Raw genomic sequence first — 26,136 nt, forward strand, 5'->3', positions numbered from 1 at the left:
GTAAGGAGGTCCGTCGTGTTTTTAAAGAATTCCGCGGGGAACCCATTAGCACCAGGAGATTTCCCCGGGCGTAGTTTAGCTATTGCCTCCCGCACCTCAGCTACTGTGATCTCTGCCTCAAGGCTCTCTCGAGCTTCCATCTCTAAACTGGGGGTCTCAACCACGTCTCAGTACTGACCAATCTCGTCCGTCGAGCCTAGGTCTCTAGCCTCATAGAACTTCTCATAATAAGCTGCAAACGTCTGCGCTATTTGTACATCTGTTCTTCGGGGTCGGCCTTCCGCGTCCACCACCTGGTCTACCCACCTCGCCTCCTCCCCCTACGACTCAGCCATGCCATAAGTTTCCAGGATTTGTCCCCCACATCTTATAGCCTATGCAAGGTCGCCTGCGCCTGTGTCTTGGCCTCGTCCCTCGTCAGGGCCTTGTATTACTGCTGGGCATCCAGCACCTGTCATAGTGAACGTACTCCCCCATCCGCGACATGTCGCTGTTCGAGCTCCAAAATGCAAGCCTCAAGGTCACGGAGGTCCCCCTGCAGTCTCCTCTTATCCTCCGCTACCTATTCTGTACTTTATCGCACATGACAGCCTTCAAAGCTTCCCAGATCGTCACCCCACACTGTACGGAGCCCAGGTTGTCTGCCAGGTACACCTTCACATCTGCCCTACATCCCCGCAACAAGTTCTTATTCTGGAGATCACAGGCAGACAGTCTCCAGCTCTTACCCTTTGTCCCCAGTCTCGTCCCAAGTGTCACCAACATTGGCGAGTGGTCCAAAATGCCTCGCGCCAGGTATTCTGCTCAGCTAGCAACATCCAACGCGCGGCGTGGGTAGGAAGACATAGTCCAGTCTGGAATACACCCTGTGCGCCCCAGAGAAATAAGAGTACATCCTAGCCTCCGGATGGAGCCATCTCCAGGCGTCCGTCAGCCCTACCGTGTCGAGAAACCGCGCTAGAGGGGACAGTACAAAACGGTCCATTCGCACCCGTGACCTGTCCAAAGGGGTATGTACAACATCATTAAAATCTCCTCCCACCACGTGTAGAGTGTCCGGCGTGTTCAGAATAATATCAGCAACACCTGCGAGGGTTCTAGCCTGTAACCTAGGGGGTGCGTACACTGACAGGACCGTAATCTTCTGGCGTCTCTATGTCCCTGTTACCCCAACGTATGTACCCTGTGGGCCCGTCCAAGTGTCTGTGACTGTGAAAGGGGGATTTTCTCACCAGAATGGCAACCCCCCCGGAGCTCGATGTGTACCCTGCATGGGCCAATACCTTGTACGCCCCTCTAGCCAAAAAACCACACCTTGTCCCATGTAAATGCGTTTCCTGGAGTAGTACTATGTCTGGGGCCAGCCTCTTAACAAAGGCCATCACCAATCCCCGTTTTACCTTAGCGCCCAGGCCGTTCACATTCCATGTAAGGATTTTGACAGTTCCAGTGTCTTGCGCCTCCTACCCGAGGCCACCCACTACTTCAGGGGACATCAAACTGGGTCAGGACATGCCCTGGTAGGGCCCCGGTGTAGGGTGTACAGGTGTAGTGAACATTTCCTTCTGCAACATGCTTAAAAAAGATAACAAGAACAATGACCCCCCCAACCCACCACCCCCTGGACCCCCCTTCCCTCCCCAACCCCCCTACTGGTTCACCCCAGAAACTCCCCCCTCCCCGGCCCTCTCCCCCGTCCAGACCCATCACCACCGTAAAGATAGAGATACAGCTGTCCAGGTGAAGGAGGTCTGTCGCCCACCCTCCACCGCCCCAACTACTAACGTGCCCGCTTTACACCTCTGCAAGAGAATTGTTAGAAGGCATAATCCCAAGCATGTAACTAAGCAAAACAAAACGAGAACAAAAATCAGTACAATACAATCAAAACAAATAGATATAGGGGGGATTGTTCAACTTGCGTGCTCTCGGCTTCAGTGTCCATAATTGGCTGACCCATGCTGTCCCTTCATCACGAGTTAGAGTCCTGTGGGTCCCCCTGCGAGACCCCTGTGTCCTGGGTATTTCCCCGCTCCATGTCTTTTATGGCTGCCTCCAGGGGGTGCATCGATCGCCCTTCCAGATCGTTTACCTCCGATGTGGTATCACCAGGATCTTCCTCCTCCTCCGACCACGTCTTCTCTGCCAAGCATCGAAAGCGTGAGCCTGTCAAGTGAATCGACTTAAGGGAGGCTGTACTCTCCCGTCTCCTCCTCCACGATCCAGATACGGGGTATGGGGTAGTCGCCACATCGCGGCTGCCACGTCGCAGCCTCACTCTCTGCATCCTCGGTGAGCCTCGAGGGCTTCCCCCAGGGCGGTCCCGCTCTGTCGGTCTCGGCTCCCCCGTCAGCTGCCGCCCCACAGGAGGGCGTTCCTTCAGCCATTGCCATGTCTCCTCTTGGGATTGGAAAAAATTGGTTTTCTCCTTATATATCACCTTCAGCTTTACAGGGAATAACAGCATGTATTTTATTTGGAGGGCTCTCAACTTAGCCTTAACCGAATCAAAGGAGCGCTGTTGCTTCTGCACCTCGTGGCTGTAATCCGGGAAAATCATTAAGTGTGCATTTTCGTGCCTGATGTCCCCGAGTTTCCTAACCTCCCGGAGGATCATTTCCCGGTCTAAAAAGTTTAAGAAACGGGCAATGACTGGCCGTGGTCGCGCCCGGCCGGAGGTCTCGCCAGCAGTGCTCTATGTGCCCTCTCAATGAGGAAACAAGTGGAGAATTTGTCTTTTGGGAATGTGCGGAGCAGCCAGGAGTGAAGGAACTCTGCCATGTTTGCACCCTCAAGTCCTTCCCTAAAGCCCACATAGCGGAGGTTATTGCGTCTCTCTCTATTTTCCGCGTCATCCACCTTCCACAGAAGTTGTTTATGTGAGGCTTGTAGTTCCACCAGGCCCTTTTTCAAGTCCTGCACGTTATCTTCCGCCTCCCCTATCCTGGTCTCCGTGGCCGTCACTCTTTCAGCTAAATTGCGGAGGTCCTGCCTCTGGAGCATCACCTCCGTTCCTACCTCCCCTATTTTGTTTTCAAGGGCCTCATGAGACGCTTGTATGGCGCTCATCAGGAGGGCCGTGTCTGATCTTGCTCCATTCGGTTCCCCTCCGCCACAGGAGGGGCCACGGCATATCTGTCTAGGGTGCCCTGTTTAGGGGGTTTGGGGTCCAGATTCTTCTTGCCCATCATGGGCTGTGTTACTGTCTCTCCCCCACAGTGACCCCTCTGCTCTGGGCCAGAGTCGTGCAAGGGTCCCAGTAGCATGTGCCACCGACCTCCGCCCTCAATGCCCCCAGTTGTCCCCTGTCAGTACCAACGGCTGCCCAGGCACCACGGGTGGCAGAAAGGCACTCTTCACCTTTAGGCCCCTGCGGGAGGCGATGACCCCCTCACCGTGTCCACGTCCAAGGGGTCTCAAAGCCCAGGTTGCGGATCCATGCAGCTCACCCCAGCACCTTCTAACCACAGTCAACCGGGCCCCCCTCTCTACTGTCCGCCAGACCACCTGTCCACGGGGGGGTCGCCGCAGTTCTCGGATCCAGTCCCTGCTCCTGACCAGCACTCCAACTCTCCGACCCTCTCACCTTCTCCACGCTGTTCCGCTGATCGCTCCAGATACCACTAATAAAGCAGGGCTCCTCAGGGGTCTTCGCCAGCAACTAGCACAGGAAACTGCCTTCTGTAGGTCTGGGTTCCGACCTATCTCTCCCTAGGCGTCAGCCATGGAGGCCTCTGTCCTCAGGGCTGGCTCTCCTCCCCCTTTCGGCACACATCGGGGTCTGGTGAGCGTGGGCCCTCTTCGTGAAACTCCTCTGTGTCTATTGCCCGTTGTCGTGCAGGGGGGGGCCTCAATGCATGCGTTGTGTTGGCCCAGGAACCGGTGATCAGGCAGGGGGGAGAGGCGGCAGGAAGGGGCCTGCCCCAGCGAGTCCTCTGCTGCAGCGCGAGGGCAGCCCCACTCCAGTCCCGGCCGTTGCTGCTCCCCCCCTTGTATCAAATGGTGGCCCAGGGGGGCTGTTTGACAGCGTTCAGGGCCTCGGCACTCGTCTCTGTCCTCCCGCCTACCTTCCTGCGTGGCGGTTGCGGCCCGGCATCCCCAGCCTCGGGAGCACTCACCTTGCGCTAGAAGTTGGGGGCCCAGCAGGCCGCGGGCCGGCCCCGAAGCCTCTGCAGTTCTCCTCTTCCATCCGGGGTTCGGGGCTGAACTCCGCCGGCTGCCCCACAGCCAGCAGGGGTCTTGGGCAGCCCCCGCCTCCCGAACCAACAGAGCGGGGAGCGCCACTCAAGGCACAACGTGTCTCAGGGCCCGCAGAGCCTCCAACGGTGCCGCAGTTGCCGTTACCACGTAGCCGGCACCATCTTAGTGCGCTTGCCCGGCTTCCAGCAGGCTCTCAGTTTTCCCCGGGAAACAGGACTTTCACTTTCCCGGAGTGCGCCTACCAGCAACCAGGAGGCGCAGGGATCGCCAAATATCTGAAATGGTCAATCATCGGGACTCAGGGTCGCCAATATGCTTGTCGGATCGTTGATGGCAGCCGGAGCTAGCAAGCTCACGTCCATGTTGATAGCCACGCCCCATCCACTAGTAGTGCCAGTCGATAAGCGATCCACCACTGTTGACAATTTTCAAATTCTTTGAGTGTTCAGAACCACTCCCACTGAAGGTATTAATGCACTAAATATATCACTTACTATTTCAGAAAATTATGCTCTTTTACTACGAGTTAATTCATGAGTTCCTTCATTGCTTCTAGTGATTTTCTCCACATGGTACACCTTTGGGAATACTATTCCAAAATAGCAACTCCCATACCAATGATCAGGCAATTTAAAACACGCCCTATTCCCACAAATGTAATAAATTCCAGGATAAACTGGTTCAGTTCCATCTTTGAAACCCCATCCCCCATGTTGTTATAATAATCGTTTTTCTCTCTGTGGAGACAGAGTTTCCCTTTCTTTTCGAAATCCAGAAACATAGCAGCTTGAGTCTTGCCATTAGAGGTAAACTCTTTATTTTCAGCCCATTTTAGGAATCTTTCGTTTATGATCAGTGGCTTTTTTATGGAAATCCTGTCTCCTTTTCTCTACTAAATCTAGAAAAATCTTTTCTTTCTCCTGTAATGTACATGTTAGATTGTTTTCCTGTATTTTAGGATCAGCTATGTGTATTTATCCTACTGTTAGAAAATAATCTCCCATAAAATGTGTAGAGTCTCTAGTACTAGAAATACGATTCAAATTTTTGCGTAAAGGAACTTCAGAAAAGACCACATCAAAATTAGAATAATAATACTGCAATATTCCATTTCTATAAAAACAAACTAGCTAAAATGCTACATGAAATACCATAGGTCAGAGGTAAGTGATGGTAAGTGACCGCTTCAGCTACTGATGTGGGCAACTTCATGCACACGTAGCAATCACTAATTTGCATAGCTTCTACATAATGTACTAACAAATTAGCAAATACATTTAAATGAGTTCTATTTCTAGCTCTTGTATAATGTAAATCTCCCTCATCTGGTGCTTCTAAACCTACTCTAGGTTGCTTAAGCCTAACTGCTTTCTCATGTGTATGTGTATCTACTTGATCAGGTATATTAGTGTTATTCTGCATTTCTCTGCTGATTAGATAAGGTATAGCGAATGTCAATCCAAACCATACTATAACTATCTATTAATATACTACATGTGCATATTCTACAACATGTCTTTAGACAATTTCTTTTCGGTCTTCCGTTAACATTATCATCAGCCATTTCTGACTAAGGAGACTTTATCCCCTCTTTGTAACTTTTCCACAGACTTAAACCTGTGAAGTTTTCTCAAGTTGGTCCCACTTCTTCGTCAGTCTGATCAACAATCAGTTTGTCATCACTCAGTTCTAGATTTTCGAAATCTTCAAGTATGACATAGGTCCACTCAGGTCCTTTGAACTTGTTATTCAGTCTTTTCAAACGTGGACTTCTCCTTCTTGGTTGCACGTTGGATGGTCCAGCTTGGCTTGATATTTCATTTACTTGCTCTGGTTCTTCATTTATTGTTTTAAGGCGAAGTTTCAATCTTTTTACAAACCTAGGCCACTTATCTCCCTTTCTGAGTCTTTTAGCTGGCACTGTGCTTTGACTTTCTTCAGTTGCTCTTTTATTTTCATTTAGATGTGGCACTATTTGTTCTTCATCAGCTTTGGAATTCCTCTCTATCTGACTTCGTCCAGGGCTTAATTTTGTTTCTTCTGCCTGGATACTAATCTGACCTTGTTCAGGTGTTAGCTGTATTTGACTTTGACTTTCAGTTTCAATCTGACCTTGTTCGCTCTCTTTTTCCTGAACACATTTGTCTACCCCTATCTGGTCCTGCTCAGGTCTTTTGATTTCTTGATTGTCTTCTGCCTGAGCTTTTGCCCTAATACCTGTCTGTCCCTCCTCAGACTCAGGGGTTCTTGCTGGAGTTTCAAATATCTGAGTACATTGATCTTTCCTTAGCTGGTCCTCCTCAGAATTACTATTGGCTTGGGTTTCTGTAATCTGAGTACCTTCTTCTATTCCTAACTCTTCCTCACTATCACCCTGTCTATCTAGATAAGTTTGACTTCTGGTTCGCACAAATTCTGCAGGTATATCGACTACTGGAATCCATTCATCCTGACTGATGCCCGGTCGCTCTTCATCAACTACTTCGGGATCAATTTCTCAAGACCACTCAGCTGCACAACCTTCAGCTCCTACCTCATCAGGTTCAGTCACCATCTTGGTATGATTTGCGTGGATCCAGTTTGGAACTCCCCTGCACTTTACAGCTGTGGTGGATGTGGCTCTCCCCACCTTGATGCCAGGCAAGATTCTCGAGTATGTTCCTTTATCACTACCCAGTCACGAGGATTCAAATCATGTGCTGGAGCTGATTGTCTGGCGACAGTGTCTTCCCCAATCTGGTGAGAGATAGAACGCACTTGGTCAGCCAGTTCTTTGCAGTACTTGAGCACTAAATCATGAGATATATTTATCAGCTTGTGTCCTGGCACCCATGCTTGCCTCATTGCTCTTCCCATGAGTATCTCATGGGGACTCAAACTTGTATTTCTGTCTGGAATGCTTCTGAGTCCCATCAGAACAAGAGGTAAACATCAGGCCATTCCAATCGGGTAGATTCATACATCTTTCCAAATCGTGACTTGATTGTGCCATTCAGTTGTTCTACCACTCCAGAAGCTTCTGGGCGGTATGCACAGTGCAGCCTTTGCTCAATTTGGAATGCTTCACAGATCAGACAAATTATGTCATTATTAAAATGAGACCCTCGGTCCGATTGAATCGTTACTGGAAAACCGAAACATGGTATGAGTAACCTCAGTAGAAATTTAGCTACAGTGATGCTATCATTTCTGCGGGTAGGGTAGACTTCCACCCATTTTGAAAACAGGCAGACAATGACAAGGAGGTACTTCAGTCCTCGGCAAGGGACCAATTGGATGAAATCAATCTGTAGTCGTATGAAGGGACCTTCAGCCTTTCCAATCTTTCCTGGTAATACTACATTTCTATTACTAGGATTCATTCTTTGGCATGTTATGCACCTCGGGCAAAAACTCTCTGCTACATTTCTGAATCTCGCATTGAACCAACTCTGTCTGAACTGCCTAATCATCACGTCTCTACCAATGTGTGAACTTCCATGATACATCCTAGCCATAGGAGCAAGCATACAATCTGGTAACACAGGTCTCCCATCAAGGTAAACAATAACACCATCCTCAGCCCTTCTCCGACATCCTATTTTCTCCCACTCTTCCTTTTCCTTCATTTTTGCTTCATTTTGCAAATCTCTCACTTCTTCCCATGTTTTCACTCTTTCAAGCAACATACGTTGGCAGCTGTTTCCATGTGCATCGATTTTCTTATTTATTGCCATCTTATGTTTGGCAAAATGCTGGGCTAGTTGGTCAGCATATTGGTTACCTGCTGTCACTCTGTCACTTCCAGATTGGTGCGCAGCACACTTGACCACAGCCACTTCTTTTGGTAATTGAATTGCTTCCATTAAGTCTTTTACATAATGTCCATTTTTAATAGGAGTACCCGAAGAAGTCAGAAACTCCCTTTGCATCCAGAGTTGGCCAAAGTCATGCACAGCCCTGTAACCATACTGACTGTCAGTGTATATGCTTACTTTCACATTTTTCCCAAATTTGCAGGCTTTTGTCAATGCAACTAATTTGGCTACTTGTGCAGACTTGACTCGAGGTAAATAGGATGCTTCAACTGGATCCCATAAAGTACATACAGCATAAGCAGCACTTAATCCTCCTTCCTAATGTCTCATGCATGAGCCATCCACGAACAGCTCATATTCAAAAGTTAACAATGGCCCCTCTTTTATGTCTGGTCGGGGCTTAGCACTGTACTCTGTGAGGTCGATGCAATCATGCCCGACTTTCCCTTTCACTTCTGCGAAGTGTGAATCAGGTATCAGTGTAGCTGGATTTAAAACAGTGCATCTGGCAATGGTCACATTCTCTGCACCTAGAAGAATTCACTCATACTTAGTCAGCCGACTAGGAGTCAAATACTGAGTACGTGTTCTGGTTAACAGAATCACCACTGATTGTGGGACATACACAGTTACAGGGTGTCCCATAATAATGGATTCACTTTGCTCAAGACACATGCAGGTTGCAGCTACTGCTTTCAAGCATCCTGGCAATGCAGATGCCACGGGATCCAGTGTGGATGAAAAATCTGCGACAGGAAGTCTCATTAAACCATGAGTTTGGGACAGGACAGATAATGCACAATTGTCACGTGCATCAAAGAACAATGCAAATTCCTTTGAATAATCAGGCATACCTAAAGCTGGAGCTGAGCACAGACAGTCTTGCAGCTTCAAGAAAGCAGTCATGCTTTCATCATCCCACTCTACTGGGTCTTTTACTCTCTTTGTTGTCATTTGAATCAGAGGTTTAGCTAGGACTGCAAATCCCACAATAAACTGCCTGCAGTAACCGACAACTCCAAGAAACATTCTGATTTCTTTCTGTGTCTGAGGTAGATTCATGTTTCTGATTATTTGGATTCTTTCAGAGGTACCTCTTCTAAACCTGACACTTGCCAAGCTCTCCTGAAATCCACCATCCCATCAATCCCAACTGTACCTGTGATACTAGTTCATGACTCTCCCCCATTGCATTTGCAAGCAGATTCGAAACTTCTGGCACTAGAACTGATTTGTCTATCAATAACTCCATGATATCGGATACCACACTTGGGATGGCCAACTGAGCTACTAGCAACAAATCTGTGTTACTTAACCTGGGCATGTACTGTGCTGTAACCCTAATATCCTTTCCTAGACAAAAATGACAAAATTCCTTGCCTAAATCTGCTAACATGTTCAATCATGGGCCCCCTAATTTGTTCACATACCTTACTGATGAAAAATTGTCCATCTTCAGTAATACACAACATTTCACCTGATTCCTGACAAAACTCTTTATCGTAGAAGAACCTGCCAACAACTCCAGATAGTTGATATGCATTTCCTTCTCCCGCAAGGTGCACTTTTCCCCAGTCTTAAGAGAACCACACTTTGCTCCCCAACTCAGGAGACTGTCATCCAACTATATTACTATATCCCGAAACTCGCTGAAAATAGCCCTTCCATTCCAAGCTTCCACATTTCCTATCCTCCCCTCAAACACCCCTTTGTCTCTACACCCTCTGAGAATAACTCATTTCTTGCCCTTGCAAAGATATTTGGCCTCCAACCTCTGCTAAGCCCGATAATGTAAAAGGGCTAGAAAAATGGCCTGAATTGTCAATGATAACACACCCAGCATCCTTGCTATCTGACGTAATGCTATCCATTCGCACAACAATAGCCTTTCTATCGCCCTGCGAATTTTCTTCACTTTGTCCAGTCGTAATCTCAACATACATTCCAATGTCTGAATCTGAAACCTCAATAAACCTTTCTCCTGAGCCGGTTCCAGTAAAGATTTATTTCTGTTCACTACAAACCCAAGGTCTTCCAGTACTTGCACAGCTAATTCTGTTTGCTCCTGAGACAACTCCTTGCTCTCTGCCATTATTAAAATATGATCTAAATACACAATTAAACAAACACCTCTTGTCTGAAGCTAAGTCACAATTGTCTCATCACCTTCATGAAGCACCAAGGAGTCAATGTCAGATCAAATGGAAGAGTTTTGAACCTCCACATCACCCCTTACCAACGGAATCTCAGAAAATCCCTCTACTCTCTGCAAACCAGGACTGTCAAATACACATCTCTCAAATCTAGATGTCTCAACCAGTCTTCTTTCCTCAACAGATCTCTCAGGATATGAATACATTCCATCTTGAAGTGATTTTATAGAACCTAATCGTTCAAGTCTCTGTGGCTTTGAACAGGTCTCATCCCTTTGTCTTTCTTTTCCACCAAAAACAAAATGGCTTACAAAACCCATGGAAATGTTTTCTACTCTCTCTATTTCTCCTTTTTTCACCAGTTCCTCTACTTCCAGACTTACCATCTTCTGTTCCTCCTTTAAGAATCTTAGGGATCTCGGCCATCCTACCTGCTTTGGTACCTCCACAAAATCTATCTGGTACCCCTGTACCATTTGCAAAACCCATGGATCTACAGTTACTTCTTTCCAACTCTCAAAACAATGGGCTAGTCTGCCACCCAGTTTTAATGGAGTACACAAAGGGTCTTTTTCTGATCATACCTTGTTGTCCTTCTGTCCTTCTGTCTCCTCTAGAACTTCCTTTTCCCCTTTGACTCTGGGGATAAAATCCAGTTATTTTGAATCTCGAGAGTCTGTATCCTCGCAAGAATGATGCTTGCGTGATCTAAAAACAGCAGCCTGGAAATCGTCCCCACATTCTCCCGGCCCCACCAAAAAACCTTTAAATATCCTTCTGCACATTCTGAATGGAATTACAAGTGCTGGCACGCTTTTCCATTTCCTTCGCAGACTCATCAACAAAGAGCAAACCACTGGCGTCTTGCCCAGACTACTTATTTGCAAACTCAGCTAGGTTTGGGTCTATTTTCATAAGGACACTCTTCCTCCATTCTGAACATAGAGCTGCATTAGTGTTTCCCAATAAACACACAGCTCGCTGTACCCATTGATGCAGCTCAAAGGCATTAACAGCAGTCTCCTATAAATAGGGTTCTTCACACATGTCAAAGAACTTTGTCAAGGGCCCAAACACATCAAGCATTCTACCTTGACATCCCTTTAAACCCTTGTACAGACCCTTCCTTGGACCTCGTCCATCCTTGTTCCGCGCCCGGATTTTAGAGCGCCTCCAGGTGCTTTCCAATGATGCAAGCGGCTCTGGCCGCAAAGGCTCCTGGTAATCGAAATGCCCCCAAGGTTTGTGGCTGCAAGGGCTGTAAAGCTGTAAGTGCGCCCGGCCTGCGGGAGCCCGCACCCAGATTTAAAGAGCCTCTGGGCGCTTCCTAATGATGCAAGCGGCTCCGGCCGTAAAGGCACATGATAATCAAAGTGCCCTCAAGGTTTGTGCCTGCAAGGGCTGTAAAGCTGTCAGTGGGCCCCGCGCAGCGGGAGCTCGCGCCCAGATTTGAAGCGCCTCCAGGCACTTGCCAATGATGCAAGAGGCTCCGGCCGCAAAGGCTCCTGGTAATCGAAGTGCCCCCAAGGTTTGTGGCTGCAAGGGCTGTAAAGCTGTAAGCGGGTCCACAGAAGTCAAGGTGTTAAAAGCTGCTGATGTAAATGTTTAGTGAAATTTGGTTGCGTTATGATGTGTACTTTTATCCATATGATATTGCATTGTCCTTGGATCCAAACATTTTGGGGCAACATCAAGAGCCGCTGAAATCTAGTGCAGTATTTATATGCATTCACTGTTTTAACACTTATTTCACAACATCAATGGAGATGTTTTCCAGTGTACCAAGTACTGTTATTAGAGTGAATGACTTCCCATCTTACCCTAGGAAGATCCTGAGCCTTATTGTCAGTCTCTTCTTGCAACACCTCTATGGATCCTGACGCATTGATCCAAAGACACTCAGAAGCTTTATGAGACAAAACTACAAGGATGAGCTTTCTCAACCAGTAAAGGAGTCCAGTATTTGTAAAGCGCAAACAATTACCCCAAGGTGTCAAGGCGCTGGGGGCCGTCAGGATGATTAAGCGAGCTATTGCCCAGAGTCACATGGTGCTGGGCAGACCCCTGCCGCAGGAGCCAGGGATCGAACCGTGATCCCCAGCAACCAGCGTCAGTCACCCTGGCCGCTGCGCCGGACTTGCCATGTCTAAAACCAGTCATTAATGGGTAGCTTTTTATGTTAATTGCCCTCGGGAATGTGACTTAATAAGTGCCTTGAGCAATGCGAGCACTTACTATGCACTCATATACAATAAATGCACATTTTTCCCAGATCATTTCTAGAACCACAAATTCAGATGAGTTGATCCTCAGTATGGTGCCCAACATTAGTTGCTCTTTAGTTGAACAGTTTATAACAATTTCCACCTGATAGATGAAAAAAACGGAGTTCCATTTTAAATGTGTTTCCTCAATTCCAAACATTACTTCCAACTTTTTTTATAAGAACATATTATCATGAGTATGTGTGCGTATCTTGCTTAGTTTGTGCCACATATGCTTCTTTAGAACATGGCTTGGTGAGCTAGGTCAGTCTTGGCTAATGAAAACAGAACTTTATAAAGATCTTTTTAGAAAGCTTTCAAGAACAGGAGTGCCCAAAATGTGCTTGTTTTCAGAGGGAGAAATAACTGTAGGATTTCCTGAAGTCAAATTTGCTAAAATTCAATACATCATAAAATATTGTGATTTCTCTCGGTTTTTATAGATGTGCCTTCGTCATTAGTTTTTCCTTCCTAAGCGTGTCTCAGCTTTCTTCTTAATTTCATTATTTGTGCAGTCATACATCTGTGATAGGTTTAGAGGGCTAGTTTCTCTTTGATCTTTTGTAAACATGAGCTACGCTTTGGTATTAAAGGTATACAAACACTGCTCAAACTTGATACTTTTGTTACATTCTTCCCATATTGTTATCCTACGGTATTTCACCTTCTAAATTTGAAAAATCCATACACCTAAAGTATGGCACAAAAAGTCAAAAGTTGTGTACCATGGGTGGCCTGGCCCCACTAATGCTGGAAAGGTATTTGAGGCCCCGCCCCCCGGTTCATTAGCAACAAACAGCCATTACTCGGGTTAAAGTGGACCCATGGTACCCGTAGGCCCTGTAGATCAACACTATTGTCTAAGCACTTATGAACCCTTTTACAATCAGATCGCTAGTTCCCAAAAATGTGGTCATGATGACAATAAACATGTGTGTATTGTTACCTAATTGCAGTTTTTCCGAATTTATTTAGCTTCTGAACACGGGGGACTTTGCATAAGTCTTCAGATTTGCAGAATATATTTTGAGGAAAGTGTTCTTCTTGCATTATATTTGATTTCCATTCCTCATCGGTTGCCATTAGAGCTTCTCATGCACCGAAAGCAGTGAGCCATGTCGAAAATTTTGCACTCAATTTTATGTTTTTGGGTTTTTTTGTTAAGGAATCCGTATTGTCTATGATCTCACAAGAAAACCAGGAAACAGAGTTGTCACAATAGCTGCTCTCTGCACTGAGTGCCGCGTGCCAGTTTACAGGCCTTTGGAAGCTGACAAGGTTTACAAAGTTATCTTACCTTCCTATATTGCTGGCGGCGGAGACGGGTTCGGCATGATCAAGAACGAGACTTTGAAGCATGACAGTGGTAAGTGTATCTCTTAAAAGGATTTAATAATAATAATAATTTCGTTTTATATAGCTCTTGATACATTACTCCAGCCGCTTCTTAGTTTTGTAAATGGAAGATTATGCAGTTACAGGTTTTTTTTTGTATAAAATCTTTTTATTGGTTTTCGATTAACAGTTTTTCCAACAATAGCGCACGGTAGAAAAACGCACCAAATGGCATACATTCATACATGAATCACTATCAAATAATAAGAGAACAATAACAAAACAATAAGATTGACAAGTAATGGTACAGTCGTTTTGCCTCCCTTCCTCGTATTCCTTAGTACTGATACAGACCAAGAAAGGCAGTCCTGTTTCTCTTCTCCTTCGGCCTCGTCCTCAGTGGTTTCATCCCCGTTGCCTCCAATGCAATGTTATGGGGCCCCCACATATGTAGACCTTTATGTCCCGTCCCGCTCGCTAGCTGGTTTGCACCCTTAGCTCGTCCCTCCCCACTTACCTTGGTCCCGCCATTCACCTTGATCCCGCGGTATCCTCTGCTGTTCTCTCCACCTCCCCTGCAACCAATGTGTGTCCTTCTTCAGCAGAGGATTCCATTTCCTGGCTTTGCTCTTCCTGTTCCTCATCCCCATCCAGACCTGTGGGCATATTCTCCAACAAAGTGGTCCAGGCCTCGAGGTCCTCCTGCAGCTTGATAGAATTGCATAGTCTAATGGTGCTCAGGGGCATACCTGTGTAGTACTTTTAGCCAGTATCGTCCATCAGTTATATATATCAGATGAATAATTGTCCTTGCTTGATGTCACATAATAATAAAAGTAGTTACTGAAGAGACACATTATTTCAAATGGCAGTTATTATACATCACATAATACCAGTAGGATGCTCCCTCCTCTTGTTTTGCTTTTAAATTCAGCAAGGCCTGAGTCTGTGGTTTACAAACAAGGTAAATCCATAGTAATTTACCATGTGTTTGGTATTGGCAAACCAGTTTGCGTACTGTGCTTAATAAATGGAAGGTGTATGGAGCTTGATGATTGGAAATGGGATAATCTATAGAAAATATCAATAATCTTGGTACAATTGGGCATTAGGAACCTTTATATCAAGGAAAGGATACCAAACCTTGAATCTTTATGTAGAAGACTGAAGTTCTGTAGATGGTCAAAAAATGTGAAGATCTAGGTCTGGTTGCGTATTGTATTTCCCTTATCGTGTGGGTTTGGGTTGCCTCCTATTGTTTTTTAGATGGACATTTAAAAAGTTATTCCAAGTTTGGTGTAAGGGTGAATGAAGGTTGCTCATGTAAACCGAGGCTAAACAATTTAACTAAGTAATACTTAAGCAGTTTCTAAAGCAATCTAATGCAAATGGTTGCTTGGCTCTAATAACAATTTAAGAGATGTGTTTGTTAAAGGGATTTAAAGAGCGCATGGCTGCCCAAGGGCTTCCTAGCGCTGAGGAGAGGAGGTGGTAGTTAGAAGACTTCGCGAGTCATGATGGAAACAGCCATGTCTTCAGTTTTTTTCTGAAGCTGTTTTCATCTTTCAGCATTTTCAGTTCCCTGGTCATGGAATTTCAAAGCTTTGCAACCAGGTATGAGAATGATCTTCCTACCCATCTTGACCTTTTTATCTTCAACGTCTTCATGAGGTGGTCTGATGATGATCTAAGGGACCTCTTAGGCACATATGGGGAGATATGAGTCCTAAGCAAGACTGGGCCCCTGTCATTCATAGCTTTGTGAGCCAGGCAGAGGGATTTACATTTAATCCTGGTTTGGATGGGCAGCCAGTGCAGCTGTTTCAGAGAGGCTTTTACTGAGTCCTGTCTGGGTATTTTTTTAGAAGTAGCCTAACTGCCGCGTTTTGAACTACCTGCAATCTGTACACCACATATTTTGGGGAGCCCAGATACAGGGAGTTGCCCTAGTACAAGCGTGAGACTACCAAAGCCTGGACCACAGTTCGCCGTGTCTGTTCAGGAATAAGTGTTAAGATCTTGCGGATCATTCGGAGCATACCAAAGCAGTAGCTGCTAGTTTTTTTGCTTGTATTTCCATTGATGGTTAGTGGTCTACCACATCTCCAGGATTTTTATTGAGTCTTTGGGGATGCAAGGTTTAACCAGGTCGTGTGGCCAGCTGATTATAGTCCAGGGCCAGGGATTATATACCATGAACATCAATTTTGTTTTATCACCATTCAGCTTTAAGCTGCAGCTGGCCATCCAGTGGGCAAGCTTTTCCATGCAAGATACCAGTTGGAAATGATTGGAGTTGGGGCCCTCAGAAACTGTCACTACAAGTTGTGTGTCATCCGTGTATGATACAATTGATCGGCCGAACTCCTGAACAATTTAGGTTAGTGGACACATGCATAAGTTAAACAATGTGAGGCTAAGCGTGGAGCCCTGCGGGACTCCGTATGTAACTGGCAGAGTAACTGATAGGTAGGTAGATTCCATGAACTGGAACGATCTGTAATTTAGAAAAGAGATGAATCGTTGAAGGGCATTATTCTGAATGCCAGCCTCCTTCAACCTATGTGCAGTGGTCCACAGTGTTGAAAGCCGCGCTGAGGTCAAGTAGCAGAATTGAGGCGGTGCCCCCGAGCAAGTATCCCTTTAAGTTCCTCGGTGACCACAAGCAGAGCCGACTCCATACTGTGTTGTTGCTGAAAGCCCATCTGAGTCTTGTGCAATATTTAGTTTTCCTTCAGAAACTGTGTGAGGGCGTGACTGGCATGTTTTTCCACTATTTGTCCCAAGATGGGGAACATTGAGATAGGGCGGAAATTCCCCAATACATTGGAATCTTGATGGGGCTTCTTCAATAAGGATCTAAGTACAGCATGTTAGGAACTATTCCAGCATCTTAGGAACTATCCCGGTTGTAAAAGATAGAAGCTCGGCTGTAGTGGAGAGAGTGATGTCCCCACCCTGAAGTAGGATATGTGGAGGTACTGGGTCTTGAGGAGAGCCTGATTTGATATTCTGCAAGAGCAGACCGGTAGTTTCCTTTCTCGAAGCAGGAAAGTGATCTAATATTGGCACTGTTACTTGCACCATATGGTCAGCTCCTGTAGATCGGTCTGAGCTACCAAGGTTATCCTACAGTGATACCAGTCCGTCTTTATTGTTCCCTTGTAGAGAATTGTAGATACTATCTACTTTGTTTTTAAGGAAAATGACTAGCTCGTTATATCTCTCCTTTGAGGATTGATGAGCGGAGACACCTTGCTCTAGAGTAGTCAGAGAGTTGACGATCTTGAAAAGTTCTCTAGGAGAGTTAGATGCCATATTAATTCTATCCTCAAAGTATTTGGCATGTGCTAGCTTGATTTCATCATGATAGTGTCTATGGCCTTCTTATACTGGAATTTGAAGTCGGAGTCATAAGATTTTCTCCAGTTTCTTTCAATATTCTTGCATTTTATCTTCAAGGAGGCTAAATGACTAATGAAACATGTCTCTCTTTTAAGAGTGCGCTGTGCTCTTCGTCTAGCTTTCTGAAGATACTGGTCAGCCACCTGGTTACTTGGTTAACTACCAAGAGCGCAAGAAACTGACAGCAGCAAGAAATGCAAAGTTCAGACACTACTTTCAGTGATGGGACCCGGCTGCACCGTTGTTTGTCACTGCTTGCAGAACATCAGCAGTTGCTTGAGGCATGCAGGACGAGAGACATATTGTTGCATGAGTCTAGTACCAGCACAGTACAGGCCCATTCTAACCTTAATGTTTGGCACACAGAGGTACCACATTTAGTCAATAGTCAATGGAAGCTGGATCAGAAGGTAGGACTTGTGGACTAGCACATGGGTTTATAACGTACACCCTGTCGGAAATACCAACAGATGAAGCAGTGGTTGAGACAGAAAACTTTAAATGGCATTCTCTGTGCCACCCGCAAAACACACGAAAAGGCCCTCGGCAAGGCATTGACATGGTTGGATTTTCTCATACTAAACTGTTACCACGTTTAAAACTACCTGCATGTTTCACAATTTGAGAGTTTCTTCTCCACATGCTTGTATTTGCCTTCATCAAGTTATGAGACAATATGTCAAGAACTGCCATGACCTGCCATATTGACATATTGGACAGAAGTAATATTGAATAAAAAATGCTTTTTTTTTGTAAGGGTTCAAAGAGTTAAAAGCAGGTTGGTACAACCGTGTTACTTTGTACAGAAAAGCAAAGATCTTCAAACAGATGAAAACTCTTTGCTCAACTGGGCAGTTGCCGATGACCTGATGCCGGATTAAGTACATTTGGGGAGTAGGCTTCTCATTCACACCTGTAATTTTAGTTGTGCTAAGCCTCTCCAAATGGGTGCACATCCTGGGGCTTTTTTATGAGCCCCTGTGTCACTTTTGTGCCACTTTTGCGTCACTTTTGCGCCACATTTGGGCCACTTTCTATGATGCAGTGGCGGCATAAGTAATGCGCCATGTTCTGCCATATTTACGAAGTGATGCATCTAAGCAGTTGCGTCACTTCATAAACCCCAGCACTACATTATACCTGCGTCAGGTATAATGTATGCAGGGTGGGCGTTCCCCTGCAAGAAAGGGTCTATAAGATTTCACTGCACCACTTCTAGGATGCCATTTCGCCAAAACCTTACGCTTGCCTCATGGCCTCATGGCATGGCATAAGGGTGACGCAGGCCCTTTCACATGGGGATTGCCCCATGTGAAAGGACACATTGCTGGAGTTGCGTCTGTTTTCAGACACACCCCAGCCCTGTCATTCCTTGCGACATGATGCATCATACAGTAAATATAGCACATCCTTCATGTCGCAAGGAGGGCGCACTGAGAAGTGTTGCATTGAGGATTTTCTATCGCGTTCTTATCCGACTGCTTGGGTTCCCGCTACGATTTTGAGTCTCCACGTTAATGCTTCCTGGACCATTCTCCATAGCATTTGAACTATTTATCCAGCCTTACAACGTGGAGACCAAAAGCGGTTCTTCCGACTCCAGATTGTGGTACCGCTCCTAACGATTATTGGGCCTGACTATATAAGTCGAAGCTATATCCGGAACGACCTTGTAGACAGCTTTTATATTATCCTTTTGTTCATATTTATAAAAGTAAACATTACTTACCTAAGTAATCATTTACATATCCTGTTACTCCGAGGATACGCACGAGGATACGCATGATTGAATCTGCTGTGCTTATAATATCATCGGAAGACTCCATATATAGGAACTTGGAACTTTTGATCCTTATTTTAAAAAGAAATTGGGAGCTATGACCCTCTCTCCACCCAGGTGTTAGAAAATATCAAGCTTCTATATTAATATCAACAAAGTTAATTTGTGGCTTTTCCTGAAGAAGGCGCTGGTCGCCGAAACGCACGTCGAGAAGATATTGTATTGTGCCACACCTCTTTTTATATTATGTTTTATTTTTAATCCCTGAATTGTTGTATGTATATATATCTTGATGTTTATGTATTGTATGCCCCGGTCAGGGTCATTTTTAACCTTTGTTATTATTAAACGTTTGTTTTTAATTTAGAATATAAATTAATGTAATGTTAATAAAATATTTTGGTACCATAGCTCTGAGAATAGCCTTTAGCCTCTAATTAATTTGTTCTGTATGACAAGCCATTACAGTTGCCTAGATGTTTATTTCTACACAGCATTGCTGCTTTCATGCATCGATGCAACATTTCCCATAAATGAGGCCCCCAGCATCTTGTTTCTAATGCATACTCTTAGAATTGTGCAGCTGCAACATTCAGCTTACCCTGCAAGTTAATGAATCTCTCTGTATCATTGGAATAGATTAGATGTGAAAGGCTTGTCAGCCCATGAATGAAATCAAAAGCAAGGCATTGACATTTAACTGGCTGAGAGACAGTGCCAGCCCCTGAAAAAGCTAACAGGTAAGGCAGTAGTATTACTATATGGAAACTTTGTAATAAATTAGATTTCAACCAGGTAATGACAGTGTTTATCACTATGATCTCTTACGGGTGTCCAACCATGATGTCAAAGACCACTATCGAGCAGTGCCAGGGTTGTGACACTCCTGCTGTCAGCATCGTGCCCAAATCATGAGGTACTCCGATTAGTACTTTCATCGTACTACATGTACACGAGAAAACTGGACTGAAATCCACAGAAGCATTTGAGGATTCGATAACATTTCTGAACTGATCAAAGATGGCATATTTCGTAAGTTTTAATCGTGCAAACAATAGAGATATGGGCGTGAAATTGGAAAATTAAGCTGGGTCCAGAAGAGCTTCTTTAGAGAAGTTGTAATACAATACCTTCGAAGAATTGGAAGCTGAAGAAAGGAACAGAGAAGTTCTGTGTCTTGAGAGAGGAAATGGAGAACAACAAAAGTATCATGAAACTATTATAAATGACCTCCGCACTTGAGACCAAGACGTGGCACCAATGGTGAACCAGGACAATGTGCACAAACCCAGCCTGTGCAGATACCATTGTGGCATGATATTGGCAGCTGATGCCGCAATCAATGTCTGCATAAAGGAGCCACTAACTCCATACACTAGGATCACCAGAAGTGCCTTAAAGCTCTGCATTGTGTAAACATTGTCCATGCCAAACTCGAAAATCCGTTCATCCCAAATAAATTCTGACAATACTGCTTGGATGTCTAACCAGAGCAACCTGAGCAGCAGATTAGCGAAGCAGACAGACAAATGTGCACCAAATAAGAAGCTTGCACAAATGACTTTCAGGGGCGCTCAGCCAGATGCCTGGCCCTTCTAGCTCAAAGCATAGTGCAGATGACCTGGAAGCGCCCCAAAATCAAAGACTGTGTCTACTTGTGATTCATTTGAGTCCCTGTCAGACACTTAAGAAGATGGAGAGGAGCCAATTTCAATAAGGACACATGAAGAATGAGATGAATACTTCACTGAGATGCAAGTTTCAGGCTTGCTGACATAGGAATGACCACACAGCTGACTAGAAAAAGTTATATGAAATAAGGAGTGAACTAGTGATAAACCATAACACTCCCCCCCCCCAAACAAATCAGGTAGACTTCCTAAAACGAGACTGGATCAGGATAGAGGCTATCCTCTGTGTACCTTTTGTAAGTGACCTTGACTTTTGTTATGTGTCTCACAACCAATCATGCTTAGTGTACAGGGCTGCCAACAGATCCTTCATGGGTGAAAAAGAGATGGCTAATATCAGATTGTCAAAATGTTAGAAGCCGAAAATACTTGATGTTGTGAGGAAACTGTGTTGAGAATTGAACTGTACCTTTCCACTAGGCATCCCGAGGTTTACTTTGTTCTGCTCTTTTTCCTTAAGGTGACAGAGGCACTGTTCCATTACTAGGCTTACTCACTCTGTTGGTCAACTGACCGAGCGTGCCAACTGGTGAATTTAGCCCAGAGTCACATAAGGAGAATGATTGAATATGTTATGTTATGTTATTGGTGTTTTATAAACCGCATGAATCTCCCGGGGGTATCTCCGCGCTACCTAGACCAATTGCCGAGAACAACAAAGCCGGAAAGAGACATCAATATAAAAAGGCTTTCAGGTGTTTCCTGAAAGCCAAATAAGATGGTGACTTACGCAAAACTTCTGCTAGTGAATTCGAATATTTGGGGCCTACAAAAGAAAAAGCTTTACCTCCCAGACGAGTCCGTTGTATGCATGGAATCGCTAGAAGAGCCTTTCCATTAGATCTTAAGTTACAGCATCAGGTTAATTTGCAGAGTTTATTTTGTAGGTACTTTGGGCCGGTTTCCCTCATAGCTTTAAAAACTAGACAACATGTCTTAAAGAAGGATCTCTTTTTGACTGAAAGCCAATGTAATGCCCTCAGTAAAGGGAGAGATGGTGTGCCAGGGGGACGATTGAAGACCATCCGGGCGGCAGTGTTTTGGATAACTTGGAGCTTTGCTAACTGCGTGTCCCCTATTTCTGCCAGCAAAGCATTACCATAGTCCATCCGGCTGTTTACTAAAGCCTGGACCACCGTCCTACGGTGGCTCAGGGGAAGATATGGAATCATTTTCCGCAACAGCCGGAGGCTATAATAACAGGAACTCATTATGTTACTGACATTTTTCTTCATCGACAGATTCTGATCCAACTGTATTCCTAGGCTTTTTACTGAATCCGTGGGAGCTGGCGCACTGCCCAGCTCAACTGGCCACCAGTCGTCCAATATCAGATCCTGTCTTTTCCCCAGGAACATTAGTTCTGTCTTTCCTGGGTTCAATTGGAGGCAGGAATCTGCCATCTGCTTTGCAATAGCCAGCATTCCTTGTGAAAAGCGAACTTTTTCCTCCGCCAAATTCCTCCCAATAGGGAAAATCAGTTGAGTGTCGTCTGCATATGAGACGACCTCAAACCCATAATGCCGTACTATTCTAACCTTCGGGGCCATATAAACATTGAAGAGGGTAGGGCTTAGGCATGAGCCCTGTGGGACTCACCTCTCCAACAAAGACTTATTTGACCTGAAAGGGCCCATCATGACCTGTTGTGTCCTATCGGTCAAAACATGGATCAGCCACTTCAGGGCCAGGTCACTGATCCCACAGTCCTGTAACCTCTCCGCAAGCAGTCGATGTGAGACAGTGTTGAATTCTGCGGAGAGGTCCAGAAGGATAAGCATCACCGATCCACCTACATCCAACGTCCGCCTGATGGAGTCAGTGACTGCTAAAATGGCTGTCTCTGTGCCAAATCCCAGCCGAAAGCCGAACTGCCATATGTCCAAGATGTTATTGGATTCAAGATACTGGCTCAATTGTGTGTTAATATGAGCCTCCAGTATCTTCGCTAGGAGAGGGAGTAGTGATATTGGCCTGTAATTGCCTAGGACTGCGGGGTCTGCTGATGGTTTCTTAAGAATAGATCGCACCTGGGCTTCCTTCCATGCCATGGGAATATCGCCACTGGCAATTGAGGTATTAAAAATCTCCAGGTTGGCCGGCACACAGCTCGTTGCAATCAAGGCCATAACATAGGGCGGGCAAATATCCCTTGGGGATCCCGATTAGATATAACATTACATTGAGGCTCTCTGTTGGTGAATAAGATATAAACTTGTTCATGCAAACAAACCAGCACTTTGAAACACACAGTGGCTAGTTACAGCACATTTGAGAGTTTTTGTGACAGTACAAAATGTCACAGATTATAGGCAGACTATATGATGACTAGAAGAACTGTACTTCTGTCAAAGGCTTGAGCATCATTTGAGTTACAAACATTTTGTTGTGATTTGATTGTTTGTATGAAGGGCAGCAAGATTTAAAGCCATCTTTAATGTATTGTTGGAGTTTTGTTCACTAGAAAGGCCTCGCGGTGAGATATGTAGGGCATCAGCTGCCAGGATGATCAGCCATCTGAGGTGAGTGACACCATTGAAGGATACTTGGCTGTAGAGTTTGTACAGGAATATAAATATCTAGGGTCATATTTATCAAAGAATTTGTGTTCTTGCGTAACCCTGCGGTGCTTGGTAACCGCTTAACCGCAGCAGCAATTCTGCCGTGGTGCGGCGGTTTAGCGGAGTGGGCGGGTCTGTGTCAGCCAACGCATGTGCGCAGCACAACTGAGGTAGTGCGCTCGACGGCCATTGGCCGACAGAAGCAGCGAAGGGGCTAAATCAGGAATAACGCAAGGCAGCACAAGTGGCTGTCTTGCGTTACTCTGCCCTAGGGAGACATTCCATAGGTGGAGCATAGGTGTCATCCACCCATAGATTTTGGCCCATTCTCAGATTTACAATGAGTGGTAGTCCTTCAAATGTGTTAAAATGCTGCGCCTCCCTAGGAGAGGCGTAATGAGGAGAAATATCTTTATTTTTCCTCATTTTTGCCTCTTTGCATGTGTGCTGCAAAAAGCCTCAAAGGATTGTTTTTGTGAAGGAATGTTCCCTTTCTGCACAAATTCAATCCTGCCTGATATACATTTTCAGTTCTTGACTCTAGTTAAGTCCTGGTGGTGATGTTGGCTGGAGCTGATAAATCTATCCCAACAACCGAAACTTCAGACAAATCTGAATTGAGGTAGGATACGTGCAACAGTCAAAGCTCTTTTTAAAGTGCTAGGTTGTGTTCTTGCTCAGCGCCCCTAACATAGGGTGATGGGTGCCCTTTTGAGTCAATGTGGTGATTGGAGCAACAATGGAGTGAAGTAACAGGAGTGTCTAGAAAATGTAAAAACTTGACAATCAATGTAAACATTGAATATCCTTAATAGATGTTACTGTGGATCACCCCTTTCCTGCTTGTACATTGCTTCTACTGGTCCCAGATGGCTGAGAAGGTCATTGAGATTTGTTGCTTCTTTGTGACTTGCCAAGCCAGTGGCATGGCAGGAGGCAAGCCAAAGGTTCCCCGATACGACTACCAATGGTGGGGAAGCCCTTCGAAATGGTGGGGATTGACATTGTTGGTTCCCTGGGCCCTCCCACAACTTCAAGGAATAGGTTCATCCTGGTTGTGGTCGACCACACTACTAGGTATCATGAGTCAATTCCGCTTTGGGCAATCACTTCCTCTGCAATGGCTAGGACCCTCTTTGGAATCTTAACCAGGGTTGGGATTCTCTAAGGAGGTCAACTCAGATAGGGATCGAATTTCAAGTCTGCCTATCTGAAGGCAATGTTGGATGATTATGGTATGACCCACAAGTTCAGCACCCCATATCATCCCAAAGGGAATGTTTTACTTGAAAGGTTTAACAAAGCCATAACAAGCATGATCACGGGTTTACCATAGAAACTTTGAAGGAGATGAGACATCCTCCTCTCATGTCTACTATTTGCCTAAAGGGAGGTGCCCCAAAATGGAATTGGCTTCAGTCGCTTTGAGCTGCTCTTTGTACACCCTGTGAGAGGTCCTCTCAGCTAGGTTAAGGAAGGGTGGGAATGACTCCTCAAAGAACCAAAGCAAGAAATAGTGGACTATGTGCTTGGCCTTTACTCCAGTTTAGCACTGGAAAGTAAATCGGGAAAAAAAGATTTTACACCGATTTACATCACTTTTGTGACACAAAAACGGAGGCCTGCCAACAAAACCTCAATGTCAGTGCCCTGACTCTAAAGTGTATGTCGATTTGGGCTGTACTGAAATAGAAATGGCTAACTAATCAGTAGGTCCTCAGTATAAGGTGCCCAGCTACCCAGGGCATGTAAGCTAGAGGGGTACCTCAGGGATTGCAGCACTGGTTGTACCACCTTGGAGGCCCTCCATGTAAAATGAGGCTCCCAGTCCACCACTTGTTGCTTGGCTCCGGCTCCGCTGGGGATTTAAATGAATGATGGCACCGACGCGCAGTTGAGTCAAGCTGCTTACAAGGTGTCCTCTCCCTCTTCTGCCAGCGCTTTCTTAAAACTTTTAAATTGGTGTGTTTTTTAATGCTAGCTGCTCCTTAACCTTTTAATTGTTACATTTTAATTTTCATACTTGGGTCAATTTGGCGACTTGAGCATTCTGCAAACTTCTTTGAGCTCTTACTCACCTCTGCTGAAGTGCGGGTGTAACATCGACCAGTCCGTTATCTCCCTGGTCCACTGCATCGCTAGTCGTGCTGATTGAGAGGAGGGAGGGTAGATGGCCGAATCTTTCAGGCCTCCCAGTTACAGTCCCCATTTTGGGAGGTTAAAGGTACAATTTTTCTTGCCACTGCCTCTGCTGGGGATTTAAACGAATGATAGCGCCAACGTGCAGTTGAGTCAAGCTGCATACGAGGTGTCTTCTCCCTCTTCTGCCAGCGCTTTCTTGAAACTTTTAAATTGGTGTTTATTTTGATGCTAGCTGCTTCTTAACTTTTTAATTGTTACATTTTAATTTTCATACTTGGGTCAATTCAGTGACTTGACTGTTCTGTAAACTTATTTGAGCTCTTACTTACCACTGCTGCAGTGCGGGTGTAACATCGACTGGTCCATTATCTCCCTGGTCCACCTCAGTGCTTGTTGCGGTGATTGAGCGGAGGGAGAGCAGATGGCTGATTCTCTCAAGCCTCCCACTTACAGTTGCCATTTTGGGAGGTTAATGGTGCAGTTGTTACTTGGCACTGCCTCTGCTGGGGATTTAAAGAAAAGATGTCACCAACGCGCAGCGGACGTGCGCAGTGGATGCTCCAAAGGTCAACCTGTGTGCACCAGTCCGTGCCTAGGCCAGGGCCCGTCCTTCTGGTCCCGGTGGATGAGGAGGCCTACAGCAGATGAGGTATACTCATGAAGCCTTGCTAAATCTTAGCTCGATTAACAATACCCTCGCCCGTCATGTGATCAGCCCTGTGGACATGCTACAGAGGGTGTGTCCAGTCTGTAACAAAAACTACTGCAGAGGGGGTGACTGCGGGAGGGCTTTCACCGGCATGGCCTC

At 45.5% G+C, this 26,136-nt stretch overlaps 1 protein-coding gene across 1 annotated transcript in view; it reads left to right on the plus strand.

The window, feature by feature from the left end:
- The window catches only part of NT5E (5'-nucleotidase ecto), a 649,764-nt gene that overhangs the window by 607,488 nt on the left and 16,140 nt on the right, over positions 1-26,136 (plus strand). Inside the window, exon 8 of the mRNA XM_078648160.1 lies at positions 13,580-13,780. Coding sequence (XP_078504286.1) covers positions 13,580-13,780 — 201 coding nt within the window. The remainder of the gene's footprint in view (positions 1-13,579; positions 13,781-26,136) is intronic.

Source organism: Lissotriton helveticus, chromosome 6 (assembly GCF_964261635.1).
Source record: "Lissotriton helveticus chromosome 6, aLisHel1.1, whole genome shotgun sequence".
NCBI classification, from domain to species: domain Eukaryota; kingdom Metazoa; phylum Chordata; class Amphibia; order Caudata; family Salamandridae; genus Lissotriton; species Lissotriton helveticus.